At 37.5% G+C, this 23734-nt stretch overlaps 1 protein-coding gene across 1 annotated transcript in view; it reads right to left on the bottom strand.

The window, feature by feature from the left end:
- Positions 1-23734, bottom strand: part of SNTG2 (syntrophin gamma 2) — a 457199-nt gene that overhangs the window by 52750 nt on the left and 380715 nt on the right. Inside the window, exons 12-13 of the mRNA XM_024215800.1 lie at positions 20741-20857; positions 5703-5774 (exon numbers count right to left, since the gene is read on the bottom strand). Coding sequence (XP_024071568.1) covers positions 5703-5774; positions 20741-20857 — 189 coding nt within the window. The remainder of the gene's footprint in view (positions 1-5702; positions 5775-20740; positions 20858-23734) is intronic.

The raw sequence follows: 23734 nt of genomic DNA, 5'->3' as shown, positions 1-23734 counted from the left end.
TTGGGCAGGGAGCAGTCCCAAAATGGAAATAATAACCACATCCCATTTCACAGCTCTCCTATTTTATAGAAAATCTATTTTATAAATGTTTTAGAAATTTTTTTTTTAATCAGGACTATTACTACTTGCATTCCCTCACATGTAATGGTAGCTTTGTTAGTTATGAGTAACTGTACAGAATTCAAAGGGAGAGACACATTAAAAGAAGAAGGCAAGATTTGGATTTAAAGGACACTAGTGAAAATCAGGATACCTCTCTACATGAGTTAGTGAAATTGCAATATACGGGTGGGGAAAAAAAACTAACTGGGCTCAGACTTCAAAACACACACACACACACACACCATAATTGGGATCAGACTTCAAAATATCCTAAAATAGCATCAGTATACATAAAAATGTAAGCTTTAAAGTCTGGAATCTCAGGACCTTCCAATTATAGAAGCAAATGCTATGTGTCTCTAGGAACCGGGAATTGCCCCCTTTCAATAGTAAAGAGCACTGCACTCCATCCTCTATGTACTTTTCTTATGGTCCCAAAAGGATAGACAGCTGTCCCTAATAGGGCAGATGGGAATTTCCCTTGCTTTGGAGAATCACTAGCTAGCATAAGACTGGCATAAATTAACTCTGTGCCGCCTGCTGCTGCCAACCCCTGGAGTAGTGGACATTCTGGAGGCTGTGTCAGAGGCACAGGGAGGCACGACCCGAGCTCCAGTGATTCTGTGAGCAGAACAGCCCGCAGAGCCATTCTAGCTATTGAAACAGAGTCCTGAGGCTGTTGAAACTGACCTCCAGCTGCTCCTCAGGATTGGAAATTTGGGGGAGAGGGAGAGTAGTAGAGAAGAGATATGCCCCTGTCTTCTCCTTCTGTGCCTGAGGATTTGGCTCCCTGTTTGTAGCTCTGCAGAGTCATGAGACATTGGGTGTTAAACTTCTAACTGCTGCAGGACTGAATATTGTCTGTCCTGGGCCTCTGGCTAGTGTAAGTTTTATTGTTTTTATTTTTTGGGGGTAGGGGGGAATTGCACATTTAATGGGATAGAAGGAAACATTTGGTCTAGAAAAGAGAAGGCTGAGATGGGACCTGATAACCGTCTTCAAATATGTTAAGGGTTGTTAAAATGAGAACGGTGATCAATTGTTCTTCACATCCACTGAGGATAGGACGAGAAGGAATCAGCTTAGCATGCAGCAAGGGAGATTTAGGTTGGATATTAGCAAAAACTTTCTAACTAGGAGGATATTTAAGCACTGGAATAGTTTACCTACGAGATTGTGGAATCTCATCATTAGAGGTTTTTAACATATTAGAAAAACACCTATTAGGGATGGTCTAGGTTTACTAAATCCTGCCTCCAGTGTAGGAGGATGAAGTGGATGACCTCTTGAGGTCCCTTCCAGCCCTACTTTTCTATAATTCTATGATTTTCAGGGTGGGTTGAACTTTAATCAATGTCTGTTTGATGCTGATGCTCAGTGGTATGATTTTTCCGTAATAGTGTATGTAAATGTATGTAATGAATGACACCACACCTGTATACACTAAAATATACACAGAAGCATCCATACCCTGTAGAAAAATAATCTCCAAAGGCACATTTAGCTTCTGGGTTTAGATAGGACATTTAAAGTTAGGCAAGCATCCAATATATCTAGTCTTGAGAATGGCCTTTTAAAACTATTTACTAACTTACTTTCTACCTGCAATAATAGCACAACTATGCTAGTTACAACTGGCTTCTGAAATCTTTAAAAAAAATCTCTCTTAACAAAGTAGTTTCTCTAGTGCACTCTGGGTCTCAGAGGCTGTCATGGAGAAACTTTAATCTCTTCCAGAAATTAAGTTTTTTCCATTTTAATTGATTTGCTCTAAATTTCTATCATTATAATTTATACTGAAGTGTCAACAGAAAGGAGGTTAAAGTGTTGCAGTTGAGTTTTTGTGTTTTAGCTAATGTATTCACCAAGACTGACAATTAAGCATTCATTTATTAGGATGTCAAGAACATTAAGAGTCGAGTCTAAGGTAGTTTATTTCCCACTTTTCTTTTTCTTAATGAAAAAGCAACCATAGAATTTGCTGTAAGGATGGATCGTCCTTGAAATTAACCTTGCCAGAATAGTAAAGGAAGGACTGAGCATCAAATCAGCAAGGGTAATATTCTGATGAGAAAGAAAATACCTCTTTTTAAAAGGCACCAGGAGTATCTACATAAGAACAGAAGAACGGCCATACTGGACCAAAGGTCCATCCAGCCCAGTGTGCTGTCTACCGACAGTAGCCAATGCCAGGTGCCCCAGAGGGAGTGAACCTAACAGGTAATGATCAAGTGATCTCTCGCCTGCCATCCAGCTCCACCCTCTGACAAACAGAGGCTAGGGACACCATTCCTTACCCATCCCGGCTAATAGCCATTAATGGACTTAACCTCCATGAATTTATCTAGTTCTCTTTTAAACCCTGTTATAGTCCTAGCCTTCACAACCTCCTCAGGCAAGGAGTTCCACAGGTTGACTGTGCGCTGTGTGAAGAATAACTTCCTTTTATTTGTTTTAAACCTGCTGCCCATTCATTTCATTTGGTGGCCCCTAGTTCTTATATTATGGGAACAAGTAAATAACTTTTCCTTATTCACTTTCTCCACACCACTCATGATTTTATATACCTCTATCATATCCCCCCTTAATCTCCTCTTTTCCAGGCTGAAAAGTCCTAGCTTCTTTAATCTCTCCTCATATGGGACCCGTTCCAAACCCCTAATCATTTTAGTTGCCCTTTTCTGAACTTTTTCTAATTCCAGTATATCTTTTTTGAGATGAGGAGACCACATCTGTACGCAGTACATCAGAAGCATCCAATCATTTTAGCCAGAAGCATCCAATCATTTTAGCCTGAACATGTTTCAGAAGAGGACAAGGAGACAGAATCAATATTTTGGGGCAGATTCTCTGCCCTATTTTGCTACCTTTGTACTGTTTAGATGGTGCAAAGGCGGCAAAAGCCACCCACCCTTGAGACGGGGTTGCATTAAGGCAATACAGGGCGCTAGACATACCCCCACATGGCTGTGCTTCTGAGGGCCCTGCCCAAACCCACTCCCGAATTGTTGCCTTGCTCACTACTTGGAGTGATAGTGACATGAAACCCCTCCTCCCTTCCCACAGAGGCTAGGGCAGCTGCATGGGGTTCTCCCTCCTACCAAGAGTGGCAGCAGCTCTTCTCTTTCCATGTTCAACAGACAAGGTTAGAGAGCATTTGCTTGGGTAGGTGGGCTTGGACTCCAGCACTCCTTGCCTTTGGTGATACAGAGAGTATTCAGTTGGCGTGGCATCAGCAGAGCACTTCAGAGCAGTGGGCCTTGGAGTTGACACCCCACTGTGATGCCTGTGAACATTCTAGCCAGAATATGGGTAATGGCCCCTGCTATGATTCATCGAAGCATGCAAGGGCATGTGACCAGCTCATGTGACACTGGATTCCAACTTGTGCCTGTACTTTTCCACTAACTGTGCTGGGGACTTTACTTGGAACAATGAAGTTCCCTCCGCCTGGCAGAAGCTATAAAAAGGGGGAAGCAACATCATCACTTGACCTCACTTCCCCCTTCTCCCTCCCCCCCTCGCCCCCCGCATAACTGAATAGCTGAAAACAGCTCAGGAACAAAGACTGGACTGGGGAGATGGTCCCAGGCTGAAGGGATTTCGAGCTTGTGTATGGAAGATTGGTGGACTGTTTGTACCATCAGAGTGAGACACTGCTTGATTCAAATCCCGTCTATTGTATAGAACTTAGATTGTGATTTTGTTTTATTTCTTAGGTAACCAGCTTTGATCTGTACGCTATTACTTACAATTACTTAAAAATCTATCTTTCTGTAGTTAATAAATTTGTTTTATATTTTTTACTTAAAACAGTGTTTTGTTTGACGTGCAAAGGGAAATCTGCTCAAGAACCAGGCTGGTGGATTGTCCTCTCCACACTGAGGGAGGGGCGGATTGGTAAATAAACTTACACTGGTTAGGCTTTTGACCAGGGCAAGATGGTACAGCTCTGGGGTCCTAGGTTGGGGAGCTGGGGGGAAGCGGCTGAATCCGCTCTATTGTTGGTTCATAGTGCAAGACCTGGAAAGGATTGCAGCTTATCCCAGCCTCACAATGTGATTGGTATGCCAGAGGGCCCAGCGGTACCCCAGCTACAGGTTGCACCCCGGGAATGTCTGTCACAGGCAGTCCTCAGTGGGCACAGAACCAGTGAAGCTTGCTGCTATACCTCCCTGCCCACAGCCTCTAGTGCAGAGAACACATCAGTGATGGAGTGGAGCATCATGGACAGGGAGTATAAGTGGGAGGAACGCAATGATCTTTGGTGAGCCCCAGCTGTCACATGGGCCGTTGGAGATAAAGCCTGCTGGTACAAGTTAGACCAGTCTCCATGATGCTCTAAACTGGCCTGGGACAGATAAAATGGTTGTTGGATCTCAGATTATCTGAATTTTCCCCTCTCCTAGGCTTCCTTGGGTGACTGTGTAGGGAGGAGGAAACATCCTTTGCTAGGCACTGCACTACACTAGGCAGAGTTAGTTGAGCTCCTAATCTGATTCCCCCTGCGTATAGGGATTTGCCCCCAGCAGGTAAACAGACAATGAAGCAACAGCATATGGTGGATTGGGGAAATGCTGAGCAGCTGCTCAGAGCACATGCAGCTCACATCAGACCTGCTCCAGGGGCTACAGGGGAAGTGATGCCTCTGTCTACCTCTCTGTATTGACTGATTCAGAGACATCTATTTAAAAACCACCGGGTATGGCTCAGAGAACATGTATTCAACATATAATCAGATATAAATTCTCTTCTTAACACAATCAACTTGGAGGGCCACAAAGTGGACACCAGTGATTCATACTGGACACCAGTGATCTCTCTTTGGACAGTAAAGGATAACATCTGTCTGTCTACCCAGCCATTCCTAATGCATCCAACCCCTCATTTAAAAAAAAATTTTAAAGGGGGAAAACATTTAAAAGTCAATTATTGTTTTACAAAAACGCAACAACCCACAGTTTTGCCTGGTGCAAAACTAAATAAATAATATTAAAAAAGAGAAGTTACATAATAGAGGAATGAACAGCATTGCTCTTTGTAAATATAGGACTACATTTTAAATTATAATGGCTGTTTATTACTTGTAATCTAGTGCATCACTAATCTGTAGTAATGAACTGAATTTTAAATTTATTGCTAAACAAATTACACCCAAAATACAGTCAGATTAGATTATACATAAAACATTCTAAACCATATGTTAACATCACTGTTTTAATTAGAGGTACATATTTCTTTTTTAAAAATGGCCCATAAAATGCTTTTCCCCCACTAAAATATTATAAGATACAGGCTTCATTATGGATAGTGGTTTTATTCATTGTTTATATGGAGGAACTCATACTAATATTTCTTCAGATTGAAAATATTTTAGAAATGTGCTCACTACAGACATGATCCAAATTCTAAATTATCTAATATTTATGCAGGAAATAGTTACAGATTAAGAACTAGTTTTATAGCAATAGACTAACTATTTGTGGGCTGGTTCCTGATAAATCAAATTAAGCTGAGTCTATCATTTATATTGTTAAATGTTAGGAAATTGTAAGCTACCTTGGTTAAATGATATAGTCTGTAATTCTCAGAAGACCTACCTTGTGAACTTTAAATAGAACCTCACAGAGGTGATAGATTTTTTCAGCTCGTACCCAGTCTAGTGTGCTTACCTGTAATACCAAAAACAAAAACATCACACCATTAAAAGGACATGTTTTTCTTTTATGGCAAGGATTTAAAACATTTAAAGAGATTTCATTAATGATTGTTATGCTGGATGGTTTAATCAAATGCCAACCAGTTTCAATTAGTGTATTAACCTAATATCCGATATTAAGGAAAGAGCTCCTAATAGCATCCTGCTTTCATTAGTGCAGTATCCACAGTATTCTTACAATTAAAATGTGTTAATTGTAATGATTTTTTATATTCTTACTTTAGCATGAAGGAAACCCCTTAATGATCTCTGTTGTAAGGTAAATCAGTATTGTTTATTTTATAGCATGCTTAGCCAAATAACTGTCTCAGGCCCTGATTCATCAAGGTACAGTTCTACCGTGAGTAAATCTGATTGACATCCATGGAACCAGTTAAGTTCTTACAAACAGGTCTGTACTTAAGTAACTTACTGAATCAGGGTCTTAATTTTCATGTTAGAAACTGAAAGGAACAACTATGTTTTTATAATAGATATAACTGAAAGGAAATCCAGTCATGTGATTGTTTCTTATGGCTTGATTACATGGCCCTGCAGTGCAGAATTTGGGAGTGTGAGTTGAAGCACATACTAAAGTGTTCCATTGGAACTGCCCCATGTAGACCCAGCTAGCACAAGCTAAAAGGTACCACATTCATGTTAGTGTAGTCCTGTTTCAAAAAGGACTATGTGTTTGTGACCTAGATGCCTTTTAGTTTGTACTTCAGAGCATGCTGCAATTCACACCCCCATAGTCCACACTGTCAGGCCATGTAGACAAGCCCTTGGTAATAGTAACATACACTGAGGTGGAGTTCTTTGTCTTTTGGTTTTGACCCTGTGTTCTGTTGACACTGTAAGGGGTTAAGCCCCAACTCCAGGAGTAAGGTGATTACATGAGAACCACTGCTCTCATTTTTTAAAAGAGAACAAGCCTCTAGTCCATGTAGAAGAAGGCAAAAGTGAGAACCTTTAAGGTTCTTAAACACAAAGCAAATAAAAAAAATCAATTTTTTTAAAATCACGTGATTAGCCCAATGTGATGATTTTTTAAGGCCCAGCTCTTGGCATAATTGACATTATTGTCAGATGTCCATCTTAATTGGAACTAACAAGCATCACTGTTGACTATCTCAAAACAGGATCTGAGAACTGAGTTACACTCTCATCCCTCATAGGAGGATTTCCGGTTTGAGGAACATTGGAAGGGAATCTAGTATTGCTCCTGTCCATGCTGTATCTGTTCAATAGGTAGAGGGCCTCATCTTCTAGGGTTCTCCATTTGACACTTTTCACAATTTAAATATTAATAAAAAATAACTTCCATACACTGTATGGAAAAAAAACACTACTTACATAATCATTCTGTAGCAGTTTTAGCAGAAGTTCTTCAGGTGCAATAAAGCTCAAGGAAAATTACTTAATGTTTGTCAATTTGAAACCTAGTGTAATTAGTTTTTAACAAAATTAATTAAAAGCAATTTTTGATATTCCATCTGTCCCCGAGCCCCTTTATAAAATGTATGTTATTTTAGAATCACACTTTCTAATTTTAAAACAATTTTAAGTCTCTTCTTTCACATGCACCAAATATTAACTTTAAGCTTTCCCTTTACTACTGTTAGAAGCCAGCAATAACACAGGAACAGAGGTGACTAGAATTTACTGTTGAATCTAATTGTGGGAGGTAATATTACACAGTCAGAACATATTTTCAGTGAGCCAAATACTGCAGCTCCTTGCTTAGTCCTCATCTATAGAGAAGTCCCATTGTCTTTGATTGAGGCTTGAATAAGGAGCAACTAAAGACTATGGGATTTGGCCTAAAATAGTTGCCTTCATTAGATGACTTTCATGCTTCTCACAGAACAGCTCTCTACACCATAAACCAATGGTTGACTCATTATTTCGTACCAAGTCATTGAAAGGAAAAGAATTTTCTCCTGAAAAATTAGAGCTAGGAAAATCCTTAGTTCTTGTTAGTGGTCAGAGGAAAAAAATAAGTAGGAGAATCTATTTATGTGTTTGGTGGAGTTCCATTTATTGCCCCAGACTTCTACCTAGCTGCTGCCGAATGGCAGTTGCATTTGCCCATGTCTTTTGCTTTGGATCTTAAGATTAAACAGTTATGAAGAAACATCATGTCACAGAACAAAAGTTATGCACACAACATTAAGGGGACTAAAGCTACAATAGTGTATTATAGTCTAAACCTAATCCAAACCCCACTGAAGTACATGGAAAGAGTCATTAACCTCAGTGACCTTTGGCTCAGGTTCTGGAAACCTTCATTGCCAAAAAAATCTAGACAATTTGGAGTGTATTCAGAAAAAAAACAAATATTAGAGTTTGTGGGACAGATTTAGGAGGAAAGAATAAGTGGCTGTAATATGTTATACAGAAGCTTTGATAATGTGATAACTAAGCGGAAGTACTATAGAAATCAGGAATTGTATGAAGGATACAGACACAAAGGATGAAATCCTGACCCCACTGAAGTCAATGGCATAATATTCCGTTGACTTCAGTGGGTGTAGGATTTTACTGAAAGGAGAGGTAGAATTATTTAGCATTTCAACCACATGTAATGGCATTAAATTAAAAGGGAAAAATAGCTTTACATCGAGTAATATGCCTGCAGTGAGCTGTTCTAACCTGTGGTAAAGAGGTGGTAAAAGCCTCAAGATTTAGGGCTGTGACGTGATTAAAAAAATTAATTGCAATTGATCGCAGTTTTAATTGCACTGTTAAACAATAATAGAATACCATTCATTTAAATATTTTCGATGTTTTCTACATTTTCAAATATATTGATTTCAATTACAACACAGAATACAAAGTGTACAGTGCTCACTTTATATTTATTTTTATTACAAATATTTGAACTGTAAAAAACAAAAGAAATCGTACTTTTCAATTCACCTAATACAAGTACTGTAGTGCAATCTCTTTATCATGAAAGTTGAACTAACAAATGTTGAATTATGTACAAAAATAACTGCATTTAAAGATAAAACAATGTAAAACTTTAGAGCCTACAAGTCCACTCAGTTCTACTTCTTGTTCAGCCAATCACTCAGAAAAACTAGCTTGCTTACATTTGCAGGAGATAATGCTGACTGCTTCTTGTTTACAATATCACCTGAAAGTGGCACTGTTGTAGTCGGCTTCGCAAGATATTTACATGCCAGATGCGCTAAAGATTCATATGTCCCTTCATGCTTCGACCACCATTCCAGAAGATATGTGTCCATGCTGATGACGGGTTCTGCTTGATAAAAATCCAAAGCAGTGTGGACCAACGCACGTTCATTTTCATTGTCAGATGCCACCAACAGAAGGTTGATTTTTTTTTTTTGGTTCGGATGCTGTAGTTTCCACATCAGAGTGTTGCTCTTTTAAGACTTCTAAAAGCATGCTCCACATCTCGCCCCTCTCAGATTTTAGAAGGCACTTCAGATTCATAACTCTTGGGTCGAGTACTATAGCTATCTTTAGAAATCTCACTTGGTACCTTCTTTGCGTTTTATTAAATCTGCAGTGAAAGTGTTCTTAAAATGAACAATATGTGCTGGGTCATCATCCGAGACTGCTATCACATGAAATATATGGCACAATGCAGGTAAAACAGAGCCGGAGACATACGATTCTCCCCCAAGGAGTTCAGTCACAAATTTCATTAACACATTATTTTCTTAACGAGCATCATCAGCATGGATGCATGTCCTCTGCAACTGTGGCCAAAGGATGAAGGGGCATATGAAGGTTTAGCATATCTGGAAAGTAAATACCTTGCAATGACAGCTACAAAAGTGCCATGCAAACACCTGTTGTCACTTTCAGGTGACATTGTAAATAAGAAGCGGGCAGCATTATCCCCTGTAAATGTAAACAAACTTGTTTTTCTTAGCGATTTGCTGAACAAGAAGTAGGACTGAGTGGACTTGTAGGCACTAAAGTTTTACATTGTTTTGTTTTTGAGTGCAGTTATGTAACAAAAAAAGTCTACATTTGTAAGTTGCACTTTCACGATAAAGAGATTGCACTACAGTACTTGCATGAGGTGAACTGAAAAATACTATTTCTTTTGTCTGTTATTTTTACAGTGCAAATATTTGTAATAAAAATAATAATATAAAGTGAGCACTCTACACTTTGTTGTAATTGAAATCAATATATTTGAAAATGTAGAAAAACATCCAAAAATATTTCATAAATTTCAATTGGTATTCTATTGTTTAAAAGTGCTATTAAAACTGTAATTAATTGAGATTAATTTTTTTAATTGTGATTTTTTTTTTTGAGTGAATCACAGGAGTTAAACTGTGATTAATTGACAGCCCTCCTTGGGAAATTCAAAACTAACCAGATACTAAAAAATGTACAATAAGGAACAGTCTTGCACCAGTAGGGAGATGGAGTAAAATTAATAACTAACTTTATGATTCAGACACAGGATTTAGTTGTCTGTTAAGACACTCATGGTAAAGCCTGTGCCCTAAAATAGAGTGTGACTTCAATTTCAGGATATTACTTTGGTTCTTGTATATAATTACAATTAGTAATACTTAGCATTAAATAATGCTTTTCATATTCAAATCACTGTGCCTGCATTCATTAAATTATGCATAATTTTTTCTTCCCTTTAATCTCTTTGCAAGGAGGAACACAGATAAATTAGTCTGTTGGTATTTAATTGTTTCTATTACTTCAAAAATAACGTTGCACTTATTTTTCAATTAAAAGAAATATGAATAAAATAGATCAGTTAGACAGTCACAGTCTTACAGAAATCACTTCAGTGCTACTTTCTTAATCATATTGAAAAAGTATTACGGAATTATGGAGATGCCACGTATCTCCAAAATTATTGTGTTAAGAATTGCACTTGAAACAGGGATGAAACTATATGCTCTCTCTCTTTCTTGCTCTCAAAATAAATAAATAAATAGAACAACGTTTACTATCCAAATTTACAGTGCTTACTCTGAGCAGAGTACTGTACATTTGTTGTAAATTTTTACTCTGAATATAACATCATCTAACTTATTTTGTGTTAGTAACTTTTGATGAAGGGTGAGTTGAACAAGGTATTTTGGCAGGACAAGCCACCTAAGGCAGAACTGACAAAGGAGGCATTCTTTGTCAAAAGGACGGCCCTGCAGCTCTGATAGGTATGTGATTTAGCTCGGGCTTCACCAGATGAATTATAAGCAAGGAAGTGTTCCCAGAGTTTGTCTCCTAGATCTTGGGAAGTCCTCAGAAGAGAGTCTGCTGTCCTGTAGAAGTGCTAAAGTTTGCAGGAGAAAAATAACCTTCCTGTGAAACTCTTTAGATGTTCAGGAGTGTAATCCTGCCTTGGCCTTCCTGGAGTCTTTAGAAAGCCCTTTTTGCCCAAGTACCCACAATCTAATGCCTCCCCAACTCTCACCATTGCTGCCCCTTCTATACAGCTCCATCTAATTTCAGCTTGTAAACTATAAATATATTTTATCTCTGTATTTTGCAAGTATGACAGTTTAGATGAGTTGTTTAAAAAAAAAAAACTTTTCTGGGGCAGCAACATAGATTGCACCCTCTACCTTTGGGGTGAGGTTGGGCACCTCTATCATCACAGACATCACTCTCTGGCTGTAGGTGTCGCTGTAGCACAAGTTTGGAGCGCAGCCAGGAGACCACACCCCACAAATTTTAGGCAGGTAGCACACTCCAAAAGAAAGGAAAAGAAAAACAGAATAATCCTGCAGCCCACAAGACAGTCCATGCTCACCCCAGTGTTCTTCACAAGGCAAAAGGTAAATAGTCTCTATCAAGGGGGGCAGGGTTCCTAATCCCCTGTACATCTGAAAGCCCCGGGCTGAGAGTTCTGGGCTTTAATGAAAAGCAAAGCACAGCAAAGCAAAGATCCCGCTACCGATCAAGAAGATCCAGGTGGCAGAGACTTTAGCAGCTTTCTAGGTAAGCAGCCCCTGCTCTGTGGGATTGAGAACTCTATTCTCCAGCTCTGTTTCCCTCCGAGTGCCAACCCTGCGGGACTTGGATTCTCTGTTTTCAGGAGCTGCCTCTCTCCAAGTGCAACAGGCCTCACACATTCACTGGGGTGGGGCTGTTTGTGCCCAGAGGAGCTCTTGAACTCTTCCCCCTCCCTTCTTGACTGGGTGGGAACCTGTCCCACCATAGGTAGTGATAATGGGACAGTAGATGGGAGACAGAAGGTCCCTGACCAAGACTTAAAGTAGGTGGCGGAAATTGGCTGAAAGTCCTGGGAGAGGCTGGCTGTGGAGTAATGCTGGAGAAACTGGGGAAATGGGGAAACAGTCATACTTGCTCAGTTTAAAACCTTATACTCATGACAGAGAAATGTAACTGATACTCGAGCTTCTTCCCCCAGTGCTGAAGTCTTTTTTAGTCTGCCAAGCTCGCATAGCTTTTCATGAAAAGTTTTGAGTAGCACACAGAGGTGTTGGTTATAGCTGTTTGTACTGGGAATGCAAAGTTTTATATAGAGAAGATATGATTACTTGGCTTCTCTGCAGCACCACTGCCCAGCTAGCCCGTCCATCCAGCCCTGAGCTTTCAGCCCCCATATTTACATGTCTTTTTTTATCCTGCTACATTAAAAAAATAGGAAATAATAATATAAAACCCTATGTTAAGGTAGCTCAAGAGAATTTCCTCACAATGCAAACAATAAAAAGCAAGGGAATTACAAGTTAATTCACACCAAATTCAAAACCAGCCTCCAAATATTAGCTCTTTAGCACCTGAACACCGAATCTGCCAACATATTAATAGGTCTCCAACACAACTTCTATAAATTCAACAATTTTGTCAATTTCAATGCCAACATACAAAGAGCTGAAAATCACAGTGCAAAGGATTTGGGGGATTTTTTTTCATGTGAGTTTATATAATATAAGCCAAGTTCTCCCATGTGTTACAACAGTGCAAACCCACAGACTTCAATACTTTTTGTTTTCAATGGACTTGCATCAGTGGACATGAGAGGGGAGAATTTGGCTCACAATGTTAATAATTGTAAATTTATGTGCTGGTTACTTTACCTTACTTAACTCTTTTGAATACAAGATTCCGCCCATTGATGACATTTTAGACTCTCTTTTGTAAACTAGGAATCAATGAACAGCTTCTTTCATGTAAGCTTTTGAGATGAGCACATTACAGCACAACTATAAATTCCCACTATTATCTTTGATAAAGGCCCTTGTTGAGCTGAAATGTCAGCCCTTTCCTGAATCTATACCATTGAAAGAAAGACAAACTAAAAATCTGAAAATTACTTTATTTCTGTTATAATACTGGCAACTTGATATTCCTGGACCGTAGCAACACTCTTTACACAGGTGAGCTACTGGTTATCATTAAATATAGAGGGTGAAATCCGGGTTGCATTAAAGTATTTTGTCACTGACTTCAATTGGGCCAGGATTTTGTCCTATATGTTGCATGGGTATGAAATCTGGAAGATTAACAAGGTCACAATTGTTGCAATATTTGTAGATGATGAACAGGATGTTTATTTTTCTGGTTGCATTTTTATCATTCAGATTAAATTAACACATATTTTTGCCTTTTAAATCTATAATTTTTTTTCAACATAGACTAACAGAATACACCTCTACCCCGATATAACGCGACCCGATATAACACGAATTCGGATATAACGCGGTAAAGCAGTGTTCCGGGGGAGGGGGCGAGGCTGCGCACTCTGGTGGATCAAAGCAAATTCGATATAACACGGTAAGATTTTTTGGCTGCCGAGGACAGCGTTATATCGAGGTAGAGGTGTATGTTTGTTTACATTAAGTATGTTTAAACTTCCTGTTTTGTTTGCTCAGTGCTCTTAAGCTTCTCAGTCACAGTAAATGGTTTCAACAGGTTACAGATGGGTTGTGCTTGCTGCAGTTTACTACCATTTATATCATATTGTACTATGCAAAAAGGGAACCTTGACGGTGAAACTAATACAAAAGTTTAAAGGTAATGTTACTATCCGATAAATGTAAAGATTAATACAAAATTGCTAGAGAGTTAAATATTATTCAGATAATTTTTAGCTCCACTAGACTCCATTTTCAATACAAAACCACTCCATTTATCTTCTTTCAAATATTCTATTGTATCATTAGACTTTCCAAAACAATCCATCATTAATAAACTGCCTATTGGATTAAACTGTGTAAGTGAAAGGAAAGTTATTAAATATTTTAATGAGAAGTAACATTGGCAGCTACTATTAATCAATAATATTATGTGGCAAAACTCATGCCAGAAAAGATGAAAAGCAGATTATACACTACTGATGTGCAGGGACTAAAATGCCTGGCCCCAAGGCTACCTTCCAATAACGAAAATACCCGCAAGCAATTAGAGAAGACAGAGTAGGTGTGATATTGGGTATGCAAGACTATGATTTTATATTAAAGTTTCTTTTTAAAGGTGAGACCTGGCTTGCTCTAGAAATACATGCTGCCTTCTGTAACAACTTGCTTCTCCTGTGGACCACCACTTTTGTTATATTACCTTATACTCCACATTCACTCTCCACCTTTACAGTCTTTTCAATACAGATGTGCTAAAATCTCTCTCAGCTTGGCTGTCTTAATGCCTCAGAAATTAATGAATCACTCTGTAGCATAGCAAATCTGGAATTCAGACTGATTTCGGACCGCTTTTGTCTATTGCTGTTCATGCACATGTTCTGAGATGCCTATACCTCACTGTGGGGCCAAACTGAATGCTAGAGAGAAGGAATTGTGCTAGTGTCCCTGTACCCTGAATAGTCACTGTTTTGCTTTTCTTTTTAAAATCTCTACAAAGCATAAAGAGGGCCTGGGGTGGGTGCCAGAATAGAAAGAAATCTTGTTTTAAAACTGATTGGAAAGATGGTAGTGCATCACAAAGAGTAAGTGAGGTGAATTCATGTTATTATTAAAATAAGCTTTCCTTGCAAAATAATGTTAACAATAGGAGGGGTCCTCTGCTTTTGTCCCCCATCTTTATATTACTGGGATGTACCATGCAACCTTTGACCTTGTATAGCTGGGAACTGCAGTACTGCCTTATAAAAATGGAACCTTTCCAGCATCCCTTAATTATAACTGGGCTCTTAAAATTTTCTAAAGTAAACAAAATTAAAATGAATTAAAAACAGTTAGAAGTGGAAACTGCCTAATAATAGCACATAGATCATATTGTGTAATCACATTTCTTTGGAGTTTTATTTACATATTATAAGGTCTAAATAGCAAGAATTCAAACAGACTCAATCAGCTACAATAAAAAAAGCATATTTTCTTAGCCCTTAATTATTCTCTTGAGCCAACCATGATTACAGAGAAATTGCCAAGCCTTATACTTTCCAATGCCTTGAGGGTTCCCCTCCCACTCTTGAGAGACCTCCTCGGTAACATTCATGGTACCAGACATATTTTAACTACTTTTTGTAAAGGCAGAATAAAACCTGTTATCTGTGAACTGTCAGATTTTATCCTGAACCCCAATAAAACAGCCCTTCAAATTACCTGATTGGCATATCAAGTCATATAGACATTTTAGTCCCAGGAACAAAATCTATTGGAGAGTTCACTGAAAGCTAAATTCATCTCTATTGTAAGCCCATTTGTGTTATCTTCTGGCAAATGTTGACTTTTGAATACAACCACTGTATTAATCAGATTTTAAACTAATTTTCCTCTATCTAATGCCTTTCAGGTCATTAAATTATTATGGTAAATTTCCTAGTTATGGCAGGGTACCTAGACTAAAACATTTTGATTTTAATAATAAAATTCAAAGGGTTTCAATCCTGCCTCCATTTGTGCCCAGGCAACTTTGTGTTTACAAGTGGTTAAGTATGTTCTTTAATAAACACATGTAGGTGACTGATTTTGTCTTGTCTATGGACAAGTGTTCAGCTTTGTACTGGTAAATTCTATTACATGTCTGTGCAAGAGAAAGAACCCAGCAGCAACAAGTGATGGTGCTTGAAACACACAAGGGAAAAGTATGCATGAACAAATACAAGATACTTTTGGAAAATGTGGCTCTGAGGGTCAAACAAGTGCAAGTTCATGAGATTTTTTCCAGCATAAGAGAAATCCAATAATACTACTTGCAGTATTAGGGAACAAGGATGGAAGATGCATGTTGGAAAATCTATGATGATCACTCAACCTTTGTTTATACTCTAGGAATTAGAATCCTCAAGGTCCATAGTTCATAGTCTATTGCATATAACTTGTTCTCTGGTGATATTGTTGTAAGCAAGTCTGCTTATTTTAGATATTGATTTTTATGTCTAAACTTATCTATTTTTGGCAAACTGTTAGGTTGACCATGTAGGGACAATATCTGATGACACACATTTTTGACATTACCATGGCCACACTGTAGCACTCCCAGATGAATAATATATAGGGCTGTCGATTAATCACAGTTAACTCATGCGATTAACTCAAAAATTAATCATGATTAAAAAATTAATTGTGATTAATTGCACTGTTAAACAATAGAATACCAATGGAAATATATTAAATATTTTTGGATATTTTTCTACATTTTCAAATATATTGATTTCAACACAGAATATAATTATATGATTATATTTCAACACAGACTACAAATTGTACAGTGCTCACTTTATATTTATTTTTGATTACAAGTATTTGCACAGTAAAAAAGAAAAGAAATAGTATTTTTCAATTCACCTTATACAAGTACTGTAGTGCAATCTCTTTATCATGAAAGTGCCACTTACAAATGTAGTTTTTTGTTACATAATTGCACTCAAAAACAAAACAATGTAAAACTTTTGAGCCTACAAGTCCACTCAGTCCTACTTCTTGTTCAGCAAACCGCTAAGAGAAACAAGTTTGTTTATATTTACTGGAGATAATTCTGCCCATTTCTTAATTACAAAGTCACCTGAATGTGAGAACAGGCGTTCTCATGGCACTGTTTTACTTGGCGTTGCAAGATATTTACGTGCCAGATGCGCTATAATGCGTTAATTAAATTTGTGACTGAACTCCCTGGGGGAGAATTGTATGTCTCCTGCTCCTGTTTTACCCACATTCTGCCATATATTTCATGTTATAGCAGTCTCGGATGATGACCTAGCACACGTTGTTCGTTTTCGGAACACTTTCACTGCAAATTTGACAAAATGCAAAGAAGATACCAATGTGAAATTTCTAAAGATAGCTACAGAACTCAACCCAAGATTTAAGAATCTCGAGTGCCTTCCACATTCTGAAAGGGATGAGCTGTGGAGCATGCTTTCAGAAGTCTTAAAAGAGCAACACTCTGATGCGGAAACTACAGAACTCAAACCACCAAAAAAGAAAATCAACCCTGTGCTGGTGGCATCTGACTCAGATGATGAAAACGAACATGAGTTGGTCTGCACTGCTTTGGATCATTATCGAGCAGAACCCGTCATCAGCATGGACGCATGTCTTCTGGAATGGTAGTTGAAGGATCAATGGACATATGAATCTTTAGCACATCTGGCATGTAAATTCTTGCGACACTAACTACAACAGTGCCATGCAAACACCTGTTCTCACTTTCAGGTGACACTGTAAACAAGAAGCAGGCAGCGTTATCTTCTGCAAATGTAAACAAACTTGTTTTTCTGAGTGATTGGCTGAACAAGAATTAGGACTGATTGGACTTGTAAGCTCTAAAGTTGTACATTGTTTTATTTTAGAATGCAGGTTTTTTTGTACATAAATCTACATTTGTAAGTTCAGCTTTTATTATAAAGAGATTGCACTACAGTATTAGGTGAATTGAAAAATACTATTTCTTTTGTTTTTTACAGTGCAAATATTTGTAATAAAAATAAATATAAAGTGAGCACTGTATTCTTTGTATTCTGTGTTGTAATTGAAATCAATAGATTTGAAAATGTAGAAAAAATCCACAAATATTTAAGTAAATGGTATTCTATTATTAACAGTGTGATTAAACACGATTATTTTTTTAATCATGCGATTAATCACAATTAATTTTTTAATCGCTTGACAGCTCTAATAATAAACAAAGCAAGTACAAGTAGATTGATCAAAGCTTTTAGTTATTTAAAGGTTTTGCTGTGTAGGTACCACACTAATCAAGGAATAGAGTTTTACCTTCCCATGGATTTTTTCCCTCAAGTCTGGACACATTTCCTGAAATTTAGATAAGACCTTAGCTTTCATACATTTAATCCATCAAGATAGACAGTGTGGATGCTTAACTAGGGTACCTAGAATTCAACTTTAATAAAAATGCTGATTTTCATAAACAAAATGTCCTTTGACATATACTTGCTAAGGTGATGATCTGTCATTTGCAGACACTATTTTAGCAGAGCATAGCTCCACAGCGAGTCGCCTTTCAATTGCTAAACATCACTAGACCTGAATCTTTATGAAGTATTTCTCCTGAGTTCTGCCCATGACTGGCATGTATATGGGTTATTTTCATGAAAAGATGTCAGCTATGTTCAAATCCAAGTATGATTTACACTCCATTTACACAAAGGACTAGAACAAGAATAAAAACTGTAGTGGACATGCTTGATATAAATGGGCAATAAAGCTGTGAACAGGATCCTCAAGATTGAAGATAGCCATTTTATGTGACAGTCCATCTAATTTGTATATTTAAATCAAAATACACACTGTAACATAATTTTAATTATAAAGTGCTTCACCTGCTGATGTTCTCATGATGCTGTGCAGCATAACGGCAACATGATTAAAATAGAATATAATAACTACCCTTGTAAAATTCAAGCAAACCAATCACAGTAATACATTTGCTTGTGGTACAACAATGAATTGTTGTGGGAGTTATTTTTTAATGTTACAGTCAGGATTTCACTTTATTTAGACCATAAACAATAGGAATAATAGCTAATAACTTATTAGAGAGTTTTTAAAAAAAATGTCATTAGAGTTGAGCCAAAGGTTCAAAGTTGGAGTGCCACAGAGTTACACGTTTTTGTGGCCATTATACATGTAGAGGCCAGCTGGGAAATTTGGATCTGGATCCAGGTTGAAGTTGTGAACCCCTCCAGTGTTTGGGTTTGTTGGATCCTGCCAATTTCCAATTGCTTATTACTTTGTTATTAATTATTATTATTATTACTTATACAACAATAAAAAGATAAAAAAGTAATGGATATTTAGACTAAAGAAATAAAGATAGGCTGAGAACAGCCTTATGGGTGAGTGGTAGAGCCACAATTTCACGTAACATGGCATTTGTGACATGAATAAAAAATACAAAAACTGTTCATTGAGCTTTAGAATTTACCTATTTAGTCATTTATATCATAGTCATTACTACAGTATCTGATCAATGGGCATGAACATGGCATTAATACAAGGTGCCACGTTAGTTATCTTGTTTACTTTTTCACAAGGAGCAAGAGCACAACAGACGATCTCCAGAAAGATGGCAGTGAATTAGATATATCAAGATAATGCGGGGAAAATGCTACAATACATTTATTCTCACTGTCTGATATCAGCAGAGAGCTGGATTTTGATAAATTTACTAGTTTATCTTCAATTTGTATCACTGAGATGAATAGTTTTAACTATATCAAATATTCCCCTTCTACAATAGATCTGAAAGACATAATTAAGATTCATAAAAGACTGTCATTGTGTGTTGTATTATTTATTGGCTTAATGTTTTCTTTCTGCTTTATTGTCTTTTAACTAGAGACAGATACAATAGGTTAATTGATTTAAATATTAGTCTCTGAGCTGAGGTGTTTTTTAGTTTACTTGCATTTGAGGATTTAATTTTAAATTGAGTCCTTCACATCTAGTTTTTGTTAACTCCAAATTAAGCAAAAGATTGGTACTTGGCCATTTTTGACCCGTGATGATACTAATGTATTAGGACCATTTGGCTTGGAACTGTAGCATAGTGCAAGAGGGACTGTGTTATTGATTGCTACTGTCTAAGGTTCATAAATCATCTTTTCTATCTCTCACTTTACTGTACTCCAGTAAGATGGTTTACATTTAAAGTGCTTGGATTTGCTCCTATTTCAACTGAAAGTAATGGAAGTTATACTATTGACTTCAGCGGAGGCATAAATAGGCAGTTAATTTGCAGTTGTTTTTTAATGTTCCTTTTTGTTCTTTACAATTTTTTTTCCTGAGAGCAAAAGCACTCTATTGTATAAGTGGAAGAAAAAGAAGAATAGGAAGGTTATGATGTGATATGGTATGGATTGTTTTGAGATTTTTAGAACTCTCTAGCATATTTTTATTCAGTTTCTTTCAGTGAAATTTTAGTACTCTTGAAAGATACGGGATTAGTCAACTATGGAGATTGAGGTCCTCCATTTTATCTACAGAAAAAGTACAACTCTGACAGTAGCACTACAGTTTATCCTACACTACCCCACCAGTATGCTGTAACCTTTGGGGAATGTCCCATGTCTAGGAGGTGTAGGGATAATTCATCCCCTGTGAACATTCAACCCATGGCCTTTTGGCAAAGATCAACACCAGTTAGTGCTAATTGTGATGTGGACTCCTTTCTTAGAAGAGCTAGAGTAAGTACCTGCTCATTTCACATACAGGTAGGCCTCAGAACCAATGTAAGATGGCAAATTTTGGTCACAACCAACCTGAGGGGAATTTGAAGCAGTGCCTTGAAAGCAAAAGCTCTGTGTGCCATTAACAATTCAGTTTCCCCAGAACTTTATGTCTGGGATTATCAAAAGCGCCTCAGGGATGCCAAAATCACATTGCAATTCAATAGGCTTTGGGTGCCTAACTCCCTTAGGCTCATTTGAAAATCTCAGCCTACAGCTTTATTTAATAGGAAAGAATTCATTTCCAGTGCTTCCAAAAGGATTGCACCAGTAATCAAAACCTTACAAAAAATAAATTGGTTTCTTACCGGTGGAGTGCTGAAAATGTAGAAGGATGAACCCTTTAGTGCCAGGAACTTGTATTTGTAGAGTTGAGATGAATCAGTTCCCTCGAATCTTTCATTCACCCAGCCCATATGAATAATCTGCAGAGTAAAACCTTTGAAAAATTAGAACTCAAGCTTTAATAGCAGCGTAATACACCCTTTACACAGAAGTTCTCCTTCTCCCTAGAACACCACTCAGTTAATGGAGGGCAGTGGCCTTAGATTTGAAACCTGTTGTCCCATCCTCCCCTTTGCCTTCCTTAGCCCTGCTCCCTAAATTATACTCCATGCCAGTGTGTAGGGAGCCCCTTTAGAGGTGTGATCCATATTGCACAGGCTCTCTGAATCCTGTCTGCCCTGTGCAGCACTATCACATTGATATCTGGTGTGTTGCGGGTCTGCCTCAGCTATGACGGAAAGTGGATGGGACTGGACCCATAGAGATTAGAGATAGGAAAATTTATTCTGATAAAAAATCTGTCCAAATCTTTTCCCATGCTTCAAGCCAGCCATTTAGGGTGGTTCCAAAAATGTCACTTATTTAACACTCTATGTGCTGCTGCAATTTCTGGGTTTGGCCAGGACCTGAAATAGCGATATTGAAATATTACAAAAAGGCTGTTCCCAGAGTATTTGTGGCCCAGTGAAAACTAGTAATTCTATGAGATCTGCTTCCAAACAAAAGACATGCGGATAGGTCCATAGGCTTATCTGAAACCAAGTAGTTCACTAGATATTGAAGTTTGCCCATCACTACAAGAATTACATCACATTTTGTGCTTCCAGGGGTTTACACGTGCATACATTTCTTCAAATGAGAATTGTAGGTGTTTCTGTGCTGGTAGAGTAAAATTCCAAGGGTTTTTGTTGCTCATCTCACACATTTTTTATTTCCTTTAAAGTTATTACAAATAAATTGTAATTATTTTACAATTGTTTTAAAAGTTATTTTACGTATTTTAAGTAACCTTGAAATTTGGACATAAGTAAGATTTTATTATCTCTGAGCTAAATACACCCTGAAGAACCACATTCTAGCACAGTACTAGTACACTAGCTGGTATGCTTAATTTCACAACGTCATGCTGACTATATGGCCTTTAATATGCCTTGAAATATTTGTCTGGCCTTAATTATAGTGCTCTACAAATCTTAAACTGTAAATGGCCAATCTTGATACCCTTGCTGAGTTTTTGTACTCAGCATGGAATTTCCAAAGTACCTAAGTAACTGAGGAACAGAAGTTCCATGGCACTTCTGAAATCTCACCCTTAGCCCTCACAAAACACGAAACCTTACTTGAAATCAGTGGGAATTTAGCCTGAGTAAGGTATGCATTAACATGCGTAGGAACTTCAGGATTCATCCCCAGGTGAGATTCGAAGAGAAAAAGTGACTCATTTGTATTATAAACTTAAGATAAACTTTTGAATGTGACCAGAGCATGGAACCGAAACAATGTACAGTAAGAGCACAGATTGAACACAGAAACACGTTGCTATGGTCACATTTTTATCTGAGCATGATTTATACTTTGTTGTCTAGCTGTGTTATTTAATACATAATTATCTCTGCTATCAGTCAACTTATTTAAAAAAATATTCTATACCAACATAATGCTATTGCTTCTCTACATTCCTCTACTCAACTGTAACTTCATTAAAATGTTAATGCTGTAGGAAACAGTGCAGTAAATACAGTAGACCTTCCAATTCTCACTTTGCTATTGTGTAAACTCAATAATTCTCACCAAAATATTGCTCCACCACTCATCAGCACAGCTTTAATAACTGAATGCCAGACACTTCATTACTTTAACAAAATATAGCACAGTACGGCTCAGGCACTCTTACAAACAATAACACAGATTGCTTATACTTGCCTGTTATTATCATAATAAATAAAGGGCAATAGCTAAAACAAAGGAACAAAGTACATTTTGTGATGCCAGATCCTTGATATTTTTTACAATCATATTTGTTTGCTTATCTGCTAATTTGCAAACCTCGTTAACCCACATTGGGTTTCCCAGTCATTATTGGAAAGTAAATTAGATCCTATTACAGAGTGAAAGATACAGAGTACTGCGCATGATAATAATTTGCAGTTCTAATGACCCCCTTCCAAATCTAAGGATCTCAAAGCTTCATAATAATTGGTAGGGAAAATGGGACATAGACAGACAGTGTAACATTCTTAGGTCATACGTCAAATCAAATATGGCAGAGCCAACAAAATTATAGCTACATCTGCTATATCTTTAAATATATTAAAACAGCAGATCAAGGAAAAGAGGTTGTTTTTGTTTAAGGTTCAGACAGGGAAATCAGAAGACTGGTGTTCTATTCCTGGTCCTCCACATAGTTCATGAGTGAACTTGGATAAGATACTTACCCTCTTTATGGCTATGTCTTCACTGCAAAAAAATAAAAAATAAAAAAAATAGGAACATGTTTACATCAAGGAAGTTATCTTGATGTAAAATCCCAGTAGAGACAAGAATCTAGTTTATACTTCAATGTAGCTAGGCAAGATAAATCCCAGGTGGGGGGTATAGTGTTGGCCTTGACAAGCTGCACTGAGGTTAAAACCTACCCGTGCCTTTTCTCCAGGAGGATTTTATACCAAGATAGTTATCTCAATTTGCCTATCCCAGTGTAAGAACACACCTTTTTTTGCGGTGAAGATATGACATGTGCCACAGTTTCCTCTCTGTAAAATGGATCACACAGAGTTGTGAGGACTGCATCTTTAGTATCTGTAAATTGTTCTGAGATCCTTGAATGCAAGATGTTATAGAAGTGCAAAGTATTATGGCTCCAGTCTAGCACTTAAGAAATCCCATTCCTATTTAGCAAAACACTTAAGCATATATTTTAAGTTTAAGCACAGGCTTAACATTCACTGTGCTTTGTTGAAGAGGGAATGATTTAGGCACGTGCTTAAGTGTTTTTGCTGAACTGGTGCCTGTATTAT

This window comes from Terrapene carolina, unplaced genomic scaffold, assembly GCF_002925995.2.
Source record: "Terrapene carolina triunguis isolate 2854851 unplaced genomic scaffold, T_m_triunguis-2.0 Scaffold42, whole genome shotgun sequence".
NCBI classification, from domain to species: Eukaryota; Metazoa; Chordata; order Testudines; family Emydidae; genus Terrapene; species Terrapene triunguis.
The sequence above is the reverse complement of the archived record's forward strand: the minus strand, read 5'-3'. Positions and strand labels throughout refer to the sequence as shown.